At 32.0% G+C, this 21,627-nt stretch overlaps 2 protein-coding genes across 3 annotated transcripts; one reads left to right on the top strand and one right to left on the bottom strand.

Annotated features, from left to right (window-relative positions):
- The first annotated feature begins 2,107 nt into the window (after positions 1-2,107).
- LOC142522172 (plant intracellular Ras-group-related LRR protein 6) lies at positions 2,108-12,708 on the top strand. Of its 2 annotated transcripts, XM_075625324.1 has the most exons (21): positions 2,108-2,311; positions 2,445-2,508; positions 2,600-2,736; positions 2,844-2,930; positions 3,098-3,173; positions 4,062-4,136; positions 4,244-4,313; positions 4,394-4,471; positions 4,606-4,666; positions 4,781-4,859; positions 5,062-5,152; positions 6,511-6,571; positions 6,655-6,722; positions 6,813-6,883; positions 7,354-7,491; positions 8,058-8,162; positions 8,957-9,081; positions 9,174-9,270; positions 10,586-10,660; positions 11,151-11,206; positions 12,367-12,708. In XM_075625324.1, the coding sequence occupies exons 1-21, from the start codon at positions 2,247-2,249 to the stop codon at positions 12,440-12,442; spliced, it is 1,755 nt and encodes a 584-aa protein (XP_075481439.1). In that variant the 5' UTR covers positions 2,108-2,246; the 3' UTR covers positions 12,443-12,708. The 2 variants fall into 2 exon arrangements, with proteins under 2 accessions (XP_075481439.1, XP_075481440.1); XM_075625325.1 differs by lacking the exons at positions 10,586-10,660; positions 11,151-11,206; positions 12,367-12,708 and adding an exon at positions 10,126-10,571.
- Positions 12,709-15,602: 2,894 nt separating this feature from the next.
- LOC142522077 (uncharacterized) lies at positions 15,603-16,132 on the bottom strand. Its single transcript, XM_075625238.1, has 2 exons — positions 15,894-16,132; positions 15,603-15,775 (listed from the first exon to the last, which is right to left on the bottom strand). Exons 1-2 carry the CDS (start codon positions 15,993-15,995, stop codon positions 15,653-15,655), a joined length of 225 nt encoding a protein of 74 aa, XP_075481353.1. The 5' UTR covers positions 15,996-16,132; the 3' UTR covers positions 15,603-15,652.
- Positions 16,133-21,627: the final 5,495 nt, after the last annotated feature.

Below are 21,627 nucleotides of genomic sequence, written 5' to 3'. Positions count from 1 at the left end.
TAAGGAATAAATAATATTTCGGGATTGAAGGGCTACGGATGTCAATTGAAATCGTGTATTTATTCATATTTAATGCATGATAACTTTACTAAATGCATGTCTTAGATTAATTTATATGTGATATTATTGTTAGAAATAGAATTGCTCACCATTTATAGCCACTTCCATTTCACCATCATGTTTTTAAGAGAAATTGATTGATAAGAAAGTTTCCAGATTGATACGATGAATTTCGAGGGCATAAATTTTGTCAATGGTGGGAGGGTGGGATCCAAAGGCATCTAAAATTTTTAGATTTAGCAAATACGCAAGTCATGGAATCATTTCACTACCTCGTAGACTTTTAAATTTGTTGTATTGTGACTCATTCTACAAATTACACCATTCGTTGTCAAATGCTAATTATTTCTCATTCATCAATAATAACGAGTATTCCAAAATTAATCCTCACATGTTGATCAGATTTTATTTATGATACATCTAAAAGGGTTTAGGCATATGGGTATATCGTAATGAATCTTGGTTTCATTCTAATGCAGCTGCCACAGATCTCATTCCTTCCTTTTTTCTCTTCGATGAAGTGGTTTGCATGATACAATTTAGGATCTATTAATGCTCTCTGTTCCTTAATCGTGACATTTACTGAATCAACTCGATTTGTACTTGAAGCACTTCGTCAGAGACTTAAACGTATCAAATCTATGCCTCGAAGACGGATTGAAAACATGGCACATCGCAATTTACTATGTTGTCTGAGTTATATAGGATGGATTATTAAATATACTGGATCTCTATAATACGTGGCATGTTAATTATGACAGAAAAGCTTTCATTTTTCTACTTAATACCTGATGATATCCATCTTTTCAGATTGCGATAACAAAATTGATTATGAGCAACTTACTTCAGACTGAGAATGTGAACGTGTTATGTGATTCTCTTCTTTTGAAAGCTTTGTGTCACTTTCAATGGTGCACTTTCTGGACTCTCGTAAATATAAATCTGCACATAACAAAATCTCTTCCCCATTGTTTCCTGTGCACGCGGATATTTATCGTACGTGCAACATTATTAATTGATAACAAAATATCGGTGTAACTTAAAATGTACCAAGAAACGAGGCTGATGAGGTGGTTAGGTGGGTTCAGGTTTGCTCTGGCTTTGCGTATATTGTTGCCAAAGATCTTTTTTTTGGAGTGGTGGAGATGTCTATCGATACTGTCATACTCTCATTCTGTCAAAACTCTCATGAACACCGGGAACAGCTCAATATGCAACTCCGCTGTTCATCCACCCTCAAAGATGAAGCAAATAAGATGCAGAGACTTCCCTTTTTTTTTTTTTTTGGTGCATTAGCTAATGAAACATAATCTTCAAGCCTATTCGGAAGATCGTTTTCGCTATCTTATATTTGTAAAGTCTTTGTATATGATAGAATTGAAACTGAAAGCTTTATCAGTGACAATCAGTTTTTTCATATTATTTTTAGTTTCAAACATGATTTATTTTGTTCGTTCAAAGTGATTACATTTATAATTGAAAAACATGGGCACGGTTTTAGACAAATGATAAGACTTTAAACGCGTGCACAATTTTGTTTTATCCATCATTCGATTAAATTTCTAATATGATTAAAATCACGAATCATTATATAATCCATACATATTCATTGATTCGTATTCGTTCTCTCATCTTCCGGACTAAAAAATAAAATATAGGACTTTTCATTAACTTTTTAAATTTAAAAACCATGGCCTTAATTCTGTAAATATTTATTCTATTTTATTAAGGGTGAAAGATATGATAGTAACCACGCAGGGGAAATCAACTTTTTTTTTCCAAAATATTATACTTTTGTTTTTTGTTTTTGTTTTTAATTTCAACACACTTTTATTTTTATTTTTTTATTTCAACAATTTAAATATCAATTTAATCCCTCAATAATTTGTCAAATTTCACTTTAATCCATCGATAATATGATAAAAAAAAACTGTACACACATACATCACGTGTACAAATAACTAGTAATTTATTACAAACGAGGTATTAACGACACTGGTTTAGATGCCTCCCCCACATGTAACATCGACCTAACCCTGCCGCAGAGCCCAAAGGATTCGCAAAAATCGCATGTTAATTAGCTACTGTTGAACCGAGAAAGCGGATCCGAGTTATTTTGGCTGTTGGGTCCGGGGGACTTCAATCTTCAGGTAAAAAACACGGAGATCTGCGATCTAAACTCCGACATGGATCGAGTCCTAAAAGCTGCACGGGCATCCGGTTCTCTTAATCTTTCCAATCGCTCTCTCAGGTTCCCTTCTTTCGTAGCACATATTTGGATTCAATGACTTCTTAGAAATGAATACGAATCACGTTTAAAAAACATGTATAAATTTATAATTTTCTCTTACTCTCATTTGCGTTTATTTTTTTTATCATGGCAGGGAAGTTCCAGATGAGGTGTACAGAAGTTTGGATGCCGTGGGTCAAGATGAGAAGTGGTGGGAGGTATTAATAATATCATGGTTTTTTTCCTGTGTCTTTATTTCATTGTTTAATTTCTGATTCTTGTTTGCTACTGTTCCGTGAATGTTTTCAGGCTGTGGATCTTCAGAAGCTGATTTTGGCGCATAATAGTATTGTATCACTGAAAGAAGACCTTAGAAATTTGTCTTCATTGTCCATATTGAATGTCAGCCACAATGAGCTTTTACACCTTCCCGCGGCTATTGGAGAGTATGTTGTTATACCTACTCACCCACTTAATCTGTGAGTTATGTTTGTATCTGATCTAACATTGGATATTGTACATTGTCTGTGAAATGCTTGATGCCATTTGACAGACTCCAGATGCTTAAATCGTTAGATGTATCATTTAATTCAATCGTGGAGATTCCAGAAGCAATTGGATCAGCAACCTCTCTCATTAAGTATGCACATTTTATTATAGATTGGTTGTTCATAATCTGGACGGCTTATATGTATTGCAGATATCATGCTTGTTATTTTCTCACCATCTTTAAAAACGTCAGCACTCAACAGACATGTAATGTTGATTTCCCTTCTGAAAGGTTTGACTTGTTTGTTTTTGTTCCAGGTTCGACTGTTCTAACAACCAACTCTGCTCTCTCCCAAGTTCCCTAGGAAATTGGGTGAATTTGTCAGAGATTAAGGTGCACTTTCAGTAGTATTATAGTTTTTAGGCATATTGTTGGTTTTGTTTGTTGAATAACTGTGTGCACTTTAGATACGACACTATTTGGGACGTGTCGTCTTTTTTCGATGATATTTTAATTTATCTGTCCAACTTATCTCTACATGCTGTCAGTATGAGCACCACGATAGAAAACATAGAGTTAGAGGCTCTGTGAGGAAGCACTCGACAAATCCTCGTCAATGATGAAGTTAGTCTTCACCTTTCATAGAGACCAGTGACACTCCTGTCTATTGTGGGACCCACATAGATGTAAGGTTACTCCAGGTGCAGCATAGTCTACACACCATTTGTGGGGATGGATAGGACCAGTGACATTCCTGTCTATTTTAGGGATATAATAGTATCAGATTCTTTGCATATTCCAAATTTTTGAAATGTGCTCTCATACTTTCAACCTTGATAAGGTGTCCGTCTGGCTTTCTTTATTTATTTTCACCTTATTGCTTCTAGTTCTGGCAAGTAACAAAATTAGCTTCTCAATACTGATTTTCTTTACCTTAAAAGTAAGGTGTTTGGCATTCTCAATCACATCCTTGCTTGCTCTCTCTTTAGGCGTTTCACTAAATCCATTCAGTCAACTTGTCTTTTTTACTTAAATTGTTCTATTATAATTGTCATACTTATTCTAGTTGATGCTACCTACTAACAACTTTGATCTTCACCGTCTCATGGAACAAAATACTTGGCTATTACCATACAATTGAACTTACTACTCTTAGACTGAGCATCTATGTTTGCGCAACTCTGCACAATCGTAATCCTCAGCTTTAGCATTATATTTCGGTTGGATATATGCTTATGAGAATTGCAAGTTTTCTAAAAGAGGTTTTTGTGATCTTATCAGGTATCAAACAACAATATATCTTACTTGCCAGCAGAACTAGCAAATTGTTCGATGTTAACTAAGTTGAATGTTGAGGTTGTTGAAGCTTCATCTTTTGTTGATTTATCTGTTATTCTTTATTTATTTTGTCAATTGTTATAATCTGCTAAGGATTTTAAGAGCGTTATTTATTCTTTCTCCAGGGAAACAAGCTAGAAACACTATCCAATAATGTCATTGCATCATGCACTATGCTTACGGAACTTAATGCATGTAAGACCTATTCCTGCCTCCACTTTGTTATTCTGTTTCTGGAACTTTAATCACATTACTGAATTTTAACTTTTTTAAAGCAAAAAACATGCTAAGCAGCATTCCTGAGAGTGTTGGATGCCTTTCACGTTTAATTCGGTTTGAGCTTCACCAAAACAGTGAGTAAACCCGGTTTGTAATGATCTATCCAATGAAATGCTCTAAGTTTAATGACATTCCTTTCACTCTCTTATTGGTTTTCCGTACATGTGGCATTGGCTGAGATTCTACCCACACATATATAATTCCGCAGGAATATCCTCAATTCCATCATCAATTAAGGGTTGTTCATCCCTGTTAGAGTTTTACATAGGGTTAGTTTGATTTCTCTGTCACAATTCAATTATCAGGGTTTTCTGGACTATTCCTATTTTTGTTTTGAAAATGATTAGCATAATTTCCTTCTCTTTGATTTGTTATTTTTACAGGTGTAACGCTTTGACTTCATTACCAGCAGAAATTGGATCATTGACTCAGTTGGGGACATTTGATTTGCAGTCAAACCAGGTATAGCTATTTCAATACAGTGTTCAAAATTCTACAAATACGTCCTAACTTTCTATATTACCTGGGGAAATACGAGTCTCTTTTTTATGTCTGTCAAATTTGATGAAGCTTTATTTCAGTATTAACTGGTTGTAAGGAGGTGATATCATTGGTCAGTTAGTCTTTTATTGTAAATTAACCTCTTGTGTGTGGCTGTATGCAGCTGAAAGAGTTTCCTGTGGAGGCATGCAGTCTGCATCTTTCAGTTCTAGACCTGTCTAATAATTCATTATCCGGTTTGCCCCTTGAGATCGGTAAGGTTAGCATCTTATCTATAATATATATATATATATATATATATATATATTCTATTTTATTAAAATTGAGGACATGATAGTAACCACCTAGGAAGGACACCAATTTTTTCTTGCAACTTTACCTTTGTATGATACTAATATTACCTTTTGTTTTTGGTTTTTTCCTAAATTTCAACACACGCTTTTATTTTTATTTTTTTTATTTCAACAATTCAAATATCAATTTAGTCCCTCCATAATTTATCAAATTTCACTTTAGTCCATCGATAATGATAAAAAAGACTGTACACACACGCATTGCGTGTGCAGTGTAACTAGTATATATTAAGTGAGAGGCCCCTATACTAACTGAATTTGGTATGGCTTGGTGTCACCAAATTAAATTTCCATATCTAAATCTATAATTATCATATCTCACCTGCTTTTAAAATTTTTGAAAGCACTAACATTTTGTTATCTTATCTAAACTTTTAAATATTTAATCATCATATTACTCCTAACTTAGAAAATATATTATAAAAAATATAGATTTAAAAATAATATTTATATAACAGTTCAAAATTTTTTTATATATGTGCACGCATCCCGTGCAAGGGGCACTAGTTCCAATTAAACATAGGTGTACACTAGTTAAATTCTCATGCTGTGGATATTTTGTGATTTTTGACTTGAAATTGCCTGTATCTCTTTAAGATAAACCAATTTTTCCTTACGACGACTTATGATCAACATAACTCAGCATTAGGTTTGGAATTAATATTCTGCACTTTATCTATTTTAGTCTTGGCTTGATGCAGTCAACAAATAATGTTGGCGTTTCCACTGCTTCTTTTCCGGAACTCGAGTTTTTACTTTTTCGTCATTTTTGGCTCCCTGTAGTGTGTGTGTGTGTGTGTGTCCCTAGAAGAGGTGGTTTTTGCATTTAAAATATTTTGAAATATATTGAGATCTCTTTACAGAGTTGAGAATGAGTCAGTGCTAGAGAAAATCTGTCACTGATGTTAACTGTCGTCCTTTACTGAAAATCAGTGGAAAATTTGCTACAGGCCTCCTGGCTGAGTGGCACTCGGTATCCTAACATAGAACAAGGTCCCCCTCCCCCAAAAAAATATCCAAAAAAGAAAATCAGTGGAAAATCCTCAATGTCATTGGTTTGACTGTGAAATAGCAAGTGTGTGTTAAATACATTCTAACAGCTTAACATCAGGTAAAGCTTAAAACTAATCCCCTACTTTCCATTCTCACCAAATTACCTTACTTTTCTTGAAAGAATCCATGTATATCTTTTTGTTTGGTTCCAATCTGTTGCGTTATGTTAATTCATTACCTAATATTAGCTATAACTTGATATCTAGGCTTGATGACAACACTGCGCAAACTTTTACTCACTGGGAACCCACTGCGAACACTTCGGAGGTTTAAGCCACTTTTTTGTTCGTTTGATTTGGCATGCTTCAAGGTTGTTCAGGGGTTGACTGCACTTTTTTTTTCTTGTTCAGTTCCTTGGTATCTGGACCTACACCTGCTCTATTGAGGTATCTTCGAAGTAGACTACCAACTGATGAAGGTGCGTCTTGTTTCTGGAGTCAGAGTTAATCTCCTCCAAGGTAATTTTTTACTATATCTTTTCACATGAATTAATCATGCTGTGGTGCAGAGTCTGCAGCTACCACATCAGTGAAAGAGGATGTTGTTTCCATGGCTGCTCGATTGTCTCTGACATCAAAAGTAACCTCCTATAATATAGATGTTTGGGGTTAATCTCGTTTTTCAAAATTAATGCTTTTTATTCGTGATATATTCGAGCCTCTATGATATGTAAGAGAAAGGTCAACAAAATTAAATAAATGTATGGATGAGCCTACAACGCAAAATTCAATATAAGACTGTCAAATATTTGATTTAACTAGTCAGTAATCACGTAGTGCACACATTTTAATTCATTTGAAAATCAAAACTTGAATATTTTTTTACTAAAAATTAGATATTTTGTTAAATCTAATGATGATATATACAATGCTTAAATAAATATTAACTCCATCTTGGATAATTAAAAATAAATGGGTTGTGTATACCAATCAATAACACTTTAGAGTGGCGACGCACCAAAGGTATCACTCTAAGGTCTTCTTGTTTAATATGTAGTGTACATGCATGCTCTAACAATTTTTAATTTCTTTAGTTTTTTTAATTGTCAGGAAATTTCTTTAACTGAACTTAGTTTGGATGTGATCCCATCTGATGTATGGAAGTCAAGCGACATTACGAAGATCAATCTTTCAGGAAATTCAATTGCAGAATTACCCTTGGAAATTAAGTCCTGTGTTTCTCTTGAGGTAGTCATTGAATCTGTTACATTCTTCTTCTTTACATAAAAGCCTAAAGAAATATGTTAGCTTTTGGATGTAAAGATTTTTTGGATGCATCCATATGATAAAACCCAATTTCTGTATTCAGATTCTTTTGTGCTTTTGATACTCAAATGGACCGTAATTTCACGAAATTTTGATATGGTTAAGTTTATGTATCCACCTTCTTGGGAGTCCCAACTCCCTACTTAATATGCAGGATCATCTAATTTTTGTATGTTTATTTTTGAAGTGCATTACCTTTATATACCATTTTCAGAAGATGCTGTTTGTTGACGGATATTACTGATAATGTGATGTTTTTAATCCTTTAGATTACCTACTTCTTAAGCTTTCAGTATTGATATGATGCCGTACAAAAACTTAACTGAAGTCTGCATCATGATCTAGAATACTGCCTAGGAAGGGTAACTGTTTTTGAATTGATCATGTTTTTCTTTATTAAACTGTAGAATTACAGCTAGACTTCTATTTCCAAGTTAGCTGTCGTGTGGTACTTTATAATATCTTTTATTGAATACATATTACTGCAGGCTTTGATTCTGTCGAAGAACAAGATAGTAGAGTGGCCTGGTGCAGTTTTGTCATCACTTCCTAAACTAATATGCTTGAAACTTGATGGAAATCCACTCAAAAAGGTGAAATAATGCTACAATGTTTTGTTGTTTCTTGTACTACTCTACCCTTCCTTTTTTGGTTCTGTTGGGGAGACGGGGCTAGGCGCCTTTTTTCAGTCAAGTAAAACTCTTGCTTGGCAAATGAGTATCTTTGTTCAAATTGCATATTCTTTCTCCAAATGCTGGTGTTTGAATCTTTATGCTGTCTCCCTGGTTATACTTGTTTCTCATATAAAACATTTACACCTTCCCACTGTGAGAGAACCAATTCGTTTTTGAATAAATCATTAATGCCACTTTTTAATCAGTTTGCAAGCCAGTTAGGTATTTGCTGTTTATCATTCATTTTTTGGTCTATCCATTTTTGGAATTGGTCATTCGGTACCAGGGATAACTGAGATGGAAAAATAATGAAAAATAAACATATAAAATTCTTTTCTGGTGTATTATTGCAAAAGATGAAATCAAAGGAATTATAACATTCCATAGGAAGATGGGAGGTAGATTTTCTATCTTTCTTTTTTATGTTTTCAATGCTTAGACTGTAAGAATCAGATGGGATTAGATTTGGAACTTTATGAAAGGCTAGATTTAATTGTGAAGGTGCGTCCCTGTATTAGCAGAAAGATAAATTACCGTTTTCAATCTTCATTGAACATTTGTAAAAGGAACCTTTTCCAGGGATAATGATCTGTAGAGTCTCATGTTTTACCCCGAGTTGCACATGTTTGTTTCTTCAAATATCTCAAGTAAAGCCTACTTGCTTGCATTTTATCTCGTTATAGCTGCTTATTTCTTATCTTTTTTCATAATAGATCCCATCAGATGGCTTTGCAGCTGCCTCCAAGCTCCAGGTTCTTGATTTGAGTGGGACTGCAGGTTCTTTACCAGAAAACCCAGAATTTTCAAGTTTATCAGAGCTGCAGGAACTTTACCTGAGGTCTGTTAATTAAATATTTATTTCTTTCTAACTTGTTTCATCTGCATGTTAAATTTCTGTTGTTTATCTTTCTTTTTCTACTTTCTGGGCAGACGGATGCAAATTTCAGCATTTCCTTTGGATATAATTTCCTTACAGCTTCTAAGGATTCTTGATTTGAGTCAAAATTCCCTTCAATTGATTCCAGCAGTAATATTTTCTCACTGAATAATTTATTTCCTTTCAGCTTTAGCTATCCTGATCTCCACTTGAATGTCTGCTTGATGTTTTGGATCCGCCTCGTATATTTACGGCTTTCTTAATGGTGTTTCCTGTATCTTGTATATATATTTATAGATTGAGTGTTGTACTACATTGTCCAAGCATATAGTGCCTGTAATTCTGGGGCATTGTGTGACTTGTAAGTTGTAACCAACGAGTTAAAATTTATATAGAAATTCCCTTTGAATGCAATTGGTTGGAATCTAGTCTGTAAGCACTATTGGCTGCTCTTCATAACAAAAAGGAAATATTGAAGGAATACATAGAGCCCAGGATTCTTCTGATAAATCTTATCGAAAAAATATTGGGAACAAAAATCTGTCCTCAACTTTAGGATTCTCCTTTTCACCTTAAAAAATCTATATGATTTGAAAGACAAAAAAATATGGTACTATCAATGAAGATAGCTCCGATGAAGTTTAGTTTTGCTGCCAACAATGGATAATAATAATAATGGCCTTTCTTCGAGTATAATGTTCCTTAACATCCAATTGAGCCAGAGATTGAACTTGCTTAAACAAAAGCAATAGAGACAGAACACACTGTTAAATTAAAAAAATTAACCATGTATGTGTGTAGTTTTGCAGAATATTTAGGTTCAATCTGTATCAACAGAGTAGATGTCAAATCCATCTGATAACATTCATAAGCGTCAATTCTGTATGAATATTCACCAAAACCTTGAATTATGGAATAGATTTGATATATATAGCTTCACACAGCCTGTATGGTCCTTGTAAACGAAAGCAGGCGACACAAAATTTCCAAATTGATTTCCTATAGATCTTCAGGCACAAAATTCCTATGTAGATCAAAAGATTTCAAAAGATATTCTCCTTTCGTTCGATATCTGCAAAGTTACTTCATCGGATAAGCAGATAAAATACAAGGTCTGTGAATTTTTTTGGATTTTTCATGCTGGATAATGGATTTTGATCAGATGGATCATAAATCATTTACTAAATTTGATATAACTTCTGCTTATGATATTATTAGTATTATTGTTTTTACTACTTCTGTTATTGATAATAAAACTTTATGGTTTTTTATGGTATGATTAATGTATTACTAGTCATAGTTAATATTAATACTTCCTCTCCCAATTGTTATCTTATTTTTGTAGTTGTTCTCTTGGTCTCTTGCACCATCTCTGCTACCTTTTTACTTGGAATCTTATGATACTCGGTGTTTAGCCAATTAAACTACAAATTACACCGACTCTTCCATATTTCATGTTCTGCAGAGCATAAAAAGCCTGACTTCTCTTACAGAGCTTGACCTTTCAGACAATAATATTTCTGCAGTTCCACCAGAACTGGTTAGCACCATAGCCCTTAAAGTTCAATCTTGTTGGTGTTGTATTTGCCATGAGTTGCATGGTTCTTGAATTCATTTGCACCAACATTGATTATATCCACTGTAATGATGATGTGCTGTACATTATCCAAAGCTTTATATATATTTTTTACCTTAAATATTAATACTATTTTCATAAGATAATATCAGGTACGGGAATATAAAAGGCATACTTGATACATTTGATAAATTGTTTCCATAGCATTTTATCAAAATCCCCCTTTCACCAATGAAGAACTAAGCGTGTAGACTATTTCTATGAAGTGCTAACTTCTAAAAATATCGAGTTTCCCCTGAAATATTTTAAGCCGAGTAGGAGGAAAGAAAAAATGGCTGTACTACTGTATATATTTTCCTTGCTAGTTTTTCCCTCGTCTCCCATACCTTTTTTGGAGAGGGATTTAATTTATTAAATATTTAGCAATGGCTGCCTTGATTTTTTGGTTTTGCAGGGTTTGCTCGAACCCAGGCTGCAGGTGTTAAGACTTGATGGAAACCCATTGAGAAGGTATAAGGAAATTTAGAGAGGCCTAGTTTTTTAAAAAATAATTGCGCAGACCCATTTGTGCAAATCTCCCAATACATTTCAAAACTTATTCTAGGGTTTAGTGTCATCAAACGACAAAAATAGTTTAGAGCTATCATAAATGACAAATATGACTGATATCAAGCCGCAACCAGAATTTTCCTCACTTGGTAAAATTGGATTTGAGCAGGCGAATCTACCCAATTTAATTAAGAAACTTAAATTTCTAGACATAAAAATCACCATTTGTGATTGGCTTACAAACAATTTCCACTGGAGGAGGCATCACACTTTCGTATCTACACTCCTATTTACTTTACTTGTGGCATGAGTACCTGACTTTTTGCTTACAAATGACTGCAATAAAATTTTGTTCATTCTCTGTCAGATTTGTGATCTCTGTTGCGTCAGGTATCATCCTGACATTTGGAATCTTATAACCATTATTCACTATGGTCTAGGAGGAAGCATAAAACTTGATTAATATTTAGATGGAATGTACAGGAATCTCTTTCACTAGTAAATGACCTTCAGTTTAGTGAATAAATAAAATAGAAATCATGTGGACTGCAGATTTCAAGTTGTTACCTAGAGTTTCATGTTAATGCTTTCCAAAACGTCCTAAAATAATAAAATATTTAGCTATTTCCTGAAATGATGTCATTCCATCAACTACTTATTTTTGTTTACATCAATTCTTCTATCTGTTTCTGTTAAGGTTGGCATTATCTTGATGAGTAATACCTGTGATTTTTCCATTGAAGAATAACCTACTTACATGGTTTTTGATTTGGCCCCTCCCGCTTTTTGTGATCCTCCAATATTTTGAATGATCTTCTATCTATTTGTCCCTTTATAATGTTAGGAGTTTTTTCTGTCGATTTTTATTTTGAGAATACATCGAAGTTCCTTTTCTTGGAACGTTTAGCGGATATAATTATTCCATGGTTTGACCATTGTTGAATTCCATTTAAAATATTAAGTTTTACAATCATGATCCATTTCTTGCTTCACGCATGTAGAGAATGGCTCGAATTTATTGAATATTTTAAACTTACGTTATTGAAGCATGTCTTTCGACTATGGTGGCAATTTATAGCAAGTTTGTAATGATGTTTGTATGGTTTGAACTATTACTCCAGCATTCGGAGGGCGATTTTGGACAGAGGAACAAAAGCTGTCTTGAAATATTTGAAGGAGAAACTTGTTGAGCAATAACAAGGCTGCATCTTCCAGTATGATTATGGATTGATGAGTTGAGTTGGAAAAAAACGATTTAATTTGTTCCCCATGTGGTTGCTGGGGTGTTTTATGCAACATCTCTTGAGTTGCTTCGTCCATGAATGTGATGTATTGTTTGTGTGTGCGCTATGATTTAGATCTTCCGATCTGTGATACCAATTACCACATTCTTGCATTTAATCTATATCATGTTATAACGTTGAGTTGGAAATTTGATATGCGTTTAAAATAGTTGAACTTTATATCGATGTACGATGAAATTTTGTCGTCCCATGGAGTATTGTTGTCCAAATTGTCCATATCTTTCTGCAAGTCTCGACATGATCTAAATTTTTTACGTTTATTTTTTTGGAATTCTGGTACTCTAAGGTTAGATGTCGCATACCCTCGAATTGTTTGATATGAAATATACATATTACGTAATCAGAGCGTGTGTAGGCAATCTGGTGCTGCATGCAAATATGTTGTCGCACGTGTGAATCATAACTAGACTCGTTTCGGAACACGTCCCATCGAATCTCTCTATTTCGGAAACGATATTTTTCAAAGAAGAAAAAAACTAGATACGCATGTACATGTTGCGAGATTGAATATTCGCGACGTGCACTCGGTAATCAAAGGTCTTAGAAATATGTTTCATGAGCACTGCGACCACTAGAACAATAGAAAGCGATGTGGAGAATTTATTGAACCTATTCGGTATAGATAGTGTAGTTTGTGATATTACTATGAAAGCACTGCTAGAAAATATTGAAGATTCTCTGACTTAAAGAAAAGGATGAAAAAAGCACAAGTAGAAAGTGGAATGATAAATGGGAATACCACAATCAAAGAATGCGAATATTCAGAAAGAAAGAAAAGAAAGGATTCAAAGATGCTTTATAAACTATGACTTATGGTTGAATATGCTTTGGAACTTTTTTAAAAAGATTGCAAAACAATGCTCTGCTCATGCTATCTTGGGCCAACATAAGCCACACCGCATGTGATGGAACAAGTGCATTTTGACTTTCTAATCAACTTATTTTAGTATTGCTTTCTAATTTTTTTTTTTTAAAAAAAAACATGATGATATTAGATATTTGATATGCTCATATATTTGGTTGCACGATGTCCATTTCAGTTGTCATTTAAACAAAAGGTGTGTGTGATTGAATACTTGACTGCTTCTTGAAAAATACTTCAAAGTATGTTTTATGATTTGATTCAGTTATATTTTCTCAATCTATCTATACCGTCAGTTTCTTAATTTATCGTCGGTTTCAACTTATCAGTTTATCTTATTATCTTACTTATATATAGTTAATTAAGGTAAAAACTTGTATGAGACGGTCTCACGAGTCGTGTTTTGTGATACAGATCTCTTATTTGGATCATTCATGAAAAAATATTATTTTTTATACTAAGAGTATTACTTTTTATTGTGAAATCGGTAGGGTTGACTTGTTTTATATATCAAGATTCGTGAGACCGTATCACAAGAGACATACTCTTTAATTAAAGTTGAAACTCGTGTACTAACTAACTTTTAATTGATTTAATGAAATCTTATTTAAAATTACAATTATATCCTAATTATATAACTTTATTGATAAAACTTTTTTTTTTCTAAAATAGTTTTTTTTTAATCTCCAAACATATCTTTATTAATATTTTTAAATATAATCCTTTTTATTTTTAAAATTTTAAATATTCTCTCGCTCTTAACAAAAAAAATATATGAAAAAATCTTTAATCTGAAAATAACGAAGATTATCATATTTAAAGATATAGTTCGACTGTATACGCACAAATCTAAACCGTGTAATATCTCTCAATACACGGTTTGTTACCTAAGATAATTTTCCTTGCAAGGATTAATTTTCATGTAAAACCAATTTGAACTTGACCCGACAATTATTTACTATTCATTGCACGATGGCATCAACACCCTCTTATTTCGAATGACATATAAATTTATTAATTATTAATATAAAGTAGCATCATGTATTTTTTAAAATAATATAGTAATAAGCATCCTTCGCTTGATATGCATGTATAAGAAACAGAAGAAACACGAAAGTTGAATAAATGATTTAAAAAACACCCAAGTTCATTCGTAACTCCAACATGGGAAAGTACAACCTAAAAAACAAGTCCAATCATAGGAGAATGTCAAATTAATCCAGACAAACCAGTCTGATTCGGTGTTCCTTTGTTCCATAATTCCTACTTCCAAATTAAGTGCTCCAAAATTTCACCCAAAAAAAAATTAAAAAATAAATTAAGTGCTCTATGTTTTATATCATTCATATATATATATATATATATATATAAATGTCTTGGTCCTTCCTATATATGATATTAAATACGGAATTTCCAATTGAAATAATGTGACTCCATAACCAGAGGGTGCACTGCAACATGTTTTGTTTGCTCTAAAGCAATAACACATGGTTGTGGTCCCTACTCGGAAAGGATGCTTTTCCCGCTTTTGGAATTTCGACAATTTCACGATAGCTGCAGAACATTTTTGGTCATTTTTTTCAACTATTTCCTAATTTTTTCAATTAACTTTTTCCCAAATTATATGTGAGATATTTCTGTTTGTATTATAAAAGTACTCGAGACTTTTCCGAGAAATGTGAATGAAACTGAAACAACCACCTCCACGACCGCGGACCATGCTCACCGTCACTCCAATGCTGAGTGTATAAAGAAATTCTAAAGTTGTGAAATACAATATTGTATACATACATATATTATATATATTATATATAAGCACTAATAATAACTATAATTATGAACAATTACGTGCTATATTACTCTCCATCAAACTGACAACAAAAAAACGACGCGTGCCGATAGGCAAATCCACCCGAAGAATTTTAAAACTCAAATCTAACGATTGAGTCGTAAAAATGCGAATTCAGGAGGAATGGTCAAAATTTAAACAACTAAAAAAATGATATATATTGTTGAAGTTTGACAATATATTTAGGGGAAGAAAAAATACGACAAATCCAAATCTCATGATAGCTAACAATTTCATAATGTTTCCCAATAAGATACAATTTCATAATATTAATATGTCGACATCATCACAATTTGTTTCCACCAATGATTCACGCAATAATATTAGCAAATAATTTTCCACCTTTTTCAACTATTAAAAAACACACACACACAAACTCGGATCATATCATCTTATCTATGAGCAGTGACCAGAGTCTCTATGAATCTCAGCCCATCAAACCTGGGCGCAAATTTATCCGAAGACGAGGCGCCCTGCACTGCTGAATTCTCGTTACTTTTCCTTTCGAAACAATCCTAAAAATTAAAAAGCATTATAAGATCGAAAAAATAAAAATAAAAACAATTCAAACAAAAATCATATTCATCCATATCATATAGATCGTGGTCACCGAACAGAAACCATATTAATTACCTCATGAGGAAAGTGAATTTTTGAGGAGGATGAACAAGAATTGGAGATGGCAGTTGCGGAAGCAGCGGCAACAGAAGCTGCGAAGATTCCTGATTTCTTCATGACTTTGTTAATCTCACTTGTGAATTTTGATGAGAGAAAATTGTTGGTTTGGGTGAAGAAATTAATGGGGGCAGGCAGAAGGGAAGTTGGGGGAAGAGTGAATAATTAATTAAATGGGAATGAGGAAGTTTTGGGTCAAATTCCTCAAATATATACGCGGCAACCATTTCGGTCTTTTTTCCCCTCTCACCGGTTTTCTATATTAAAGATTATTACAATCTTACCCCTCCCCCTATTTTTCATCTTTATCGATTAATTTATAATTATGATTTCATCATGTTCTTCTATAAACCATTCATTTCATCTCCACCACTTTTCTTATTCCAACTTTCGGTGCTACCGATTACATGACATTGCATTTATAACAGTTAAAAGTTGAGATGAACTTGAACTTAACGTGAGAAATTATTAAGACCGATCTATGTTAGATCCGTTCATGTCTCTATTTTTTAAATATACTAAAAATTATATATTTTTCAGAACAATAAACTAATTATTTTAAGAGTAAGTCTCTTCTGAGACGGTCTCATAAATTTTAATCTGTGAGATAGGTCAATCCTATCAATATTCACAATAAAAATTAATATTTTTCATGGATGACCCAAATAAGAGATTCGACCCACGAATTTGATCCGTGAGATCGTCTCACAAGAATTTTTGTATTATTTTAATTCGGCTACTACTGTTGAATTTATGGACGATTCTTGCTCAAATTACCTTTGTTAAATATGTTTGAGTAGGTCTCTTGTGAGACGGTCTCACGAATATTTATCTGTGAGACGAGTCAACCCTACCGATATTTATAATAAAAAATAATACTCTTAGGCACCGTTTGTCTCGAGTACTTCTCAGTACTAATATAAATAGTCTTATCTTACCACTTGTTCTGTACAAGTATTATTTATCTCGATCAATCATATTATTAATCATTTATCTCACATCAATCAAATTCGTAATTATTTATCTCACATCAATCAAATCAATAATATAAAAATACGATATTACCCTTAATAAATAATATTATTAATATTATATTAATATTTTCAACAAGGACAAAATGATAATATCATATTATCTCAAATTTAATCAAACAAATCAATCAAATCAAACTCTATATTAACTATCAGTTTCTATTCATTTTATTATTACAAAGTATTACTTATCCCTGTACTATATATCACATACCATGAACCAAACGGTACCTTAGCATAAAGGTAATATTTTTTCATGGACGACTCAAATAAGAGATTCATATCACAAAATACGACTCGTGAGACCGTCTCACACAAGTTTTTGTCAATATATTTAGGCCGTGTTCGCAACTCTCAAGAAAATTAATTATTCACTTCTCATTTAAAAAATCGATTTTATGTGTTTTTTAAATCCAAATTTTACGTCTTCTGCTAAGTTTAATTCAAATATAAAAGCTGGTTTCATGTTGATTCCATTGTTCAAGAAGTAATTATATTATTTTGATAAATAAATACAAATTTATTCAGATATGTTATCTCATTATTTTTGTCTAATTCAAAATTATTTTTCATTCATTTACAATTAATTGTGCCACTAACATACTTATATCCAATTATTTTATTAGAAAAATACAGTATCATTATCAATTATTTACTAAATAATAAACTTAAAATTTATATTTTCAAACATTTATCATTTCTTCCCAATCTACAAATTTAATCACTTCTCTAAAATTACAATTTTTTATAATCACTCTTAATTGAGATTTGCTAGATTATCATATCAATTTGTGATTAAAATGTAATAAAAATAAAATCTAAATATATATTTTTCAAAATAGAAATTTTAATTAATTTTGATGAAAGAAAACAGACGAGGGGCAGTTTCGTGAAAACACATGTCATGGGGATTGGGGGACTTGAAGGTTTTCCACGTCGGGCGTTGCTGATCATTGATTGCGGAGCATGAAATCTAGCAAAGCTGTCCCCTCGTTCAATGAGCCGATATTTCACTTACCGACCAATTACGGATAACCACGTGTATGGACAAGATAAGTGAACGTGTTTACCTTGGGCCCTAAGGGATGTGGACAGCGACAAGTCATACCGAATTTCCAAATATGCCCATCAAATTCTTAATTGTTTTTTTTAGCATAAAGTACTTATTTTTTAATGTTATATCTAATTTGAAAATACCCATTGATCAAACAAAATGGAATAAAATTAGAACTGAAAATATTTAGAAAAATAATTTAATGATTACAATTTATTTTAAATGTCAATTACAACTCCATTCATAATGACGTCCTTATCTTCTTGATTGCAACTTGTGCATTCAAACCATATACTATTATATTTTTGAAAATAATAATAATAATAATAATAATAATTAAACAAAAGTTGAGACCGTTTTTCCTAGTTATGGGTTAAAAGTTAAAAATTAAAAAATTTCATAGAATTATATTAAAATTTTAAAGTTATCATGGAAATATATTAATAATTTGATAACTCTTAGGTAAAAATTTGTGTGATACGGTCTCACGGGTCATATTTTGTGAGACGGATCTATTATTTGGGTCATACATGAAAAAATATTACTTTTTTATGCTAAGAGCATTACTTTTTATCGTGAATATCGCTAAAGTTGACCCGTCTAACAGATAAAGACTCGTGAGACCGTCTCACAAGAAACCTAATCTTGCTCTTGTACAGTATATCTATTAAATATACAAGGAATGAATATTTTTCCCTACATCCTGGAACTATCTAATCTACTTGAGATTTTTTGAGCGAGAGTTCAAAGGTGACCCCTCATTTTATTCTGAGTATTAAATATCCGCCCACCACTTAAACCAGCACCACAATTGTTTATTTATGAGAATTAGTTTTTGTCCTTAATTTTTAAAAAATTATATATAAAATATCCGCCAATCAATTAAACCACTTAAACGAGCACCACAGTTGCACGTGTTTGCTCGTTTACATGATTTGAAAATTATTGTGTTAACATGAGGTTAATATAATATGCGTCGAATGCTAATGGCTGGAGTTCCATCATATTTAAAACATTATTCAGATACTCGATTCGTATAACATGTGGAAATATTATTGCATTATTAGGATCGTGACACATGTGATACATATATTCACAAGAAAAAAATAGAAAAAGTAATTTTTTTTTAAAAAAAATATGAGTTATTAGTATTTAAATGGTATTTTTAAAATTACAAAAAGGTATTTTTAATTTAACTCTAGTTAATAATACTTGTGATTTTAAAAAAATCAAAATGAAAGTTATATGTTTTTTAAATCGAAATGATCAGAAAAAATATAGAATATTAATAAAAACATGAAATATGATGTTGGATAGTCATGAGTATTTTTAAATTATAAAAAAATTCATAAACAAACAAAAAATTAGTCTACTCTATAAATTTAAATTTAATTAATAATATTAAATATAATAATATTGATAGGAGTATGACTTCTAACATCGTGATTTAACTCAGCTTTCTCGCCATTTTTTTTTTTATAATAGATATCAAACGATCTCACGTATTTATATCTATGAGACATATCGACTTGCTCATATTTATATTGAAAAAATAATTTTGACATAAAAACAATAATTTTTCATCGATCAGGTAGGTAACATATCTCAAAAAATTAATCGTGTGAGACGATTTATAAGAATTATTTTTTTAGCCATACAAATTAATTGGTTATGTGATTTATAAACTTTCTTTTCACATAAAAATAAATATATTTAGGCTCGTATTAAAAGTTTCATAACATCCAATAAAAAAAAGCTCAGATAGATTGTTCTATTATAAATTTCACAGAAACCGTTTTAAAAAATTTCTAACTTAAATAAAATTTAGATCTATCGTTCAAATATTTGGTTATTTTTACAAATTTCTTCTATTTTTCCGCCTATAGGTAAACAAATAATTCTTAATTCTTATACCTTTTATTTAAAATTATATTAAATTATCCCACTTGGTTAAAAATCATTCTCCTATCCGTAGCTTGCAAAGGTTCCACGCTCAAAAAAAAATTTTTTTAATAAAAAAAATTGCAATGGTAATCAGCAGCCATCTAGAATCTGAAACGTGTGTGGCCATAATTCAGTCATTTTTTAGAGGTGAAATTAGTCAAACTCGTGACACATAATTTCACCAATTTTTGCTGCTAAAAAAATATAAACCATCAATTAGGCTTACTTCGCATATTTAATTTTAATTGTAGATAATACACACTATTTCAAAATTAGATTTTTTTGTGAAATAAACGTCATCTGTGAATAATACTTTGGATGAATTTAAATTTTTAAAAGTAATATTATTTTTTCCATTACGACTCAACGAATTTTTTTATGCTTTTATATAAGATGAAATCCACTCTCTTTCATTATACCAAGTGACCCAGTTGCCATTTGCATTTGCTGAATGCAATATCAAAATGTAACCACCGAAAGTTTAAGTGACGGCAGAAAGTTACAAAAAAATAATATAATTATTATTTCAAAATCATGCCAATTTATTTGAAAATTAAAAATATGGACAATCATGACATAAAGAACTACTTAAAAAATTAAAAGGTAAATTATAATATTTTTTATAATTATATCGGATCAATTATTTAAATAGGAATTTTTTTTTGTTATTTTCGATGGGTATAGTTATTGTGTTAGACTATGTCCATACCATGAAATCAAGTGAATAGTAGGTGACAGTCTCACGAATCTTTATTTGTGAGACGGGTCAACCATACCTATATTCACAATAAAAAATTATACTCTTAGCATAAAAAGTATTATTTTTTCACAAATGACTCATATAAGAGATCTGTCTCACAAAATACGATCCGAACGAAACATATATGGCAACAAAATTTGCAAAGCCTGTCCAAAAGGGTGAAGGATCGTTGACGACAAGTTGAGATACACAAACCAGAAAGAGAGAAAATGGGAACAAACAACAAAAAATACGTAATATAGTTCCTTAAAAAGGTGGTCACTGTCGGTAGAGATGAGTTTGAGCAGACAACCCAATTAACATTTCAAGGGTATATCTTATCTTGATTAATCATTTTTGAAAAAGAAATGACGATTATAGAGTAATTGCTCATGGGTTCATTGTGCAGTCACGTTTGTGTCGGGAGCACAACAGGAAATGAATGCTAAGTAGTTTATTTCATTCACGAACATATGCTTCAGAATTTCTCAAAATCCATAAGCTGTAACTGTACTTCAAAATTTCTCAAATATCATTCACTTGTGTCGAAACCTTTGAGCCTATTTTATCTAGGTGGGCGAAAATTGAACCCGAAATTGGACTCATCCGATCAACCGACTCTGCTTTCAGCTACAGATTGACCATATACAATTGGCAGAGCACCGCGATCGACCTCGAAAATTTAGACTTAACCTCAAACTCAGAAGGTGAAATAAATTTTATATAATGGTTTTAACGAAATATGTTAACGAGCATGATTCAAGCTCCATACGCTTGTTTCCCACCCTTGTTGGCAGACGACCTTTCAATTATAATAAATAGCAAAATTATCTTCAGAAGAGAATCAACTTGCAAAGTTAGAGAAAATAAAGTATTTTGAATTAAAGCTCCCTGCTTTCGTGTATGCAACACGCCAACACCTAT

Source organism: Primulina tabacum, chromosome 13 (genome assembly GCF_025594145.1).
Source record: "Primulina tabacum isolate GXHZ01 chromosome 13, ASM2559414v2, whole genome shotgun sequence".
Classification (NCBI taxonomy): Eukaryota; Viridiplantae; Streptophyta; class Magnoliopsida; order Lamiales; family Gesneriaceae; genus Primulina; species Primulina tabacum.
The sequence above is the reverse complement of the archived record's forward strand: the minus strand, read 5'-3'. Positions and strand labels throughout refer to the sequence as shown.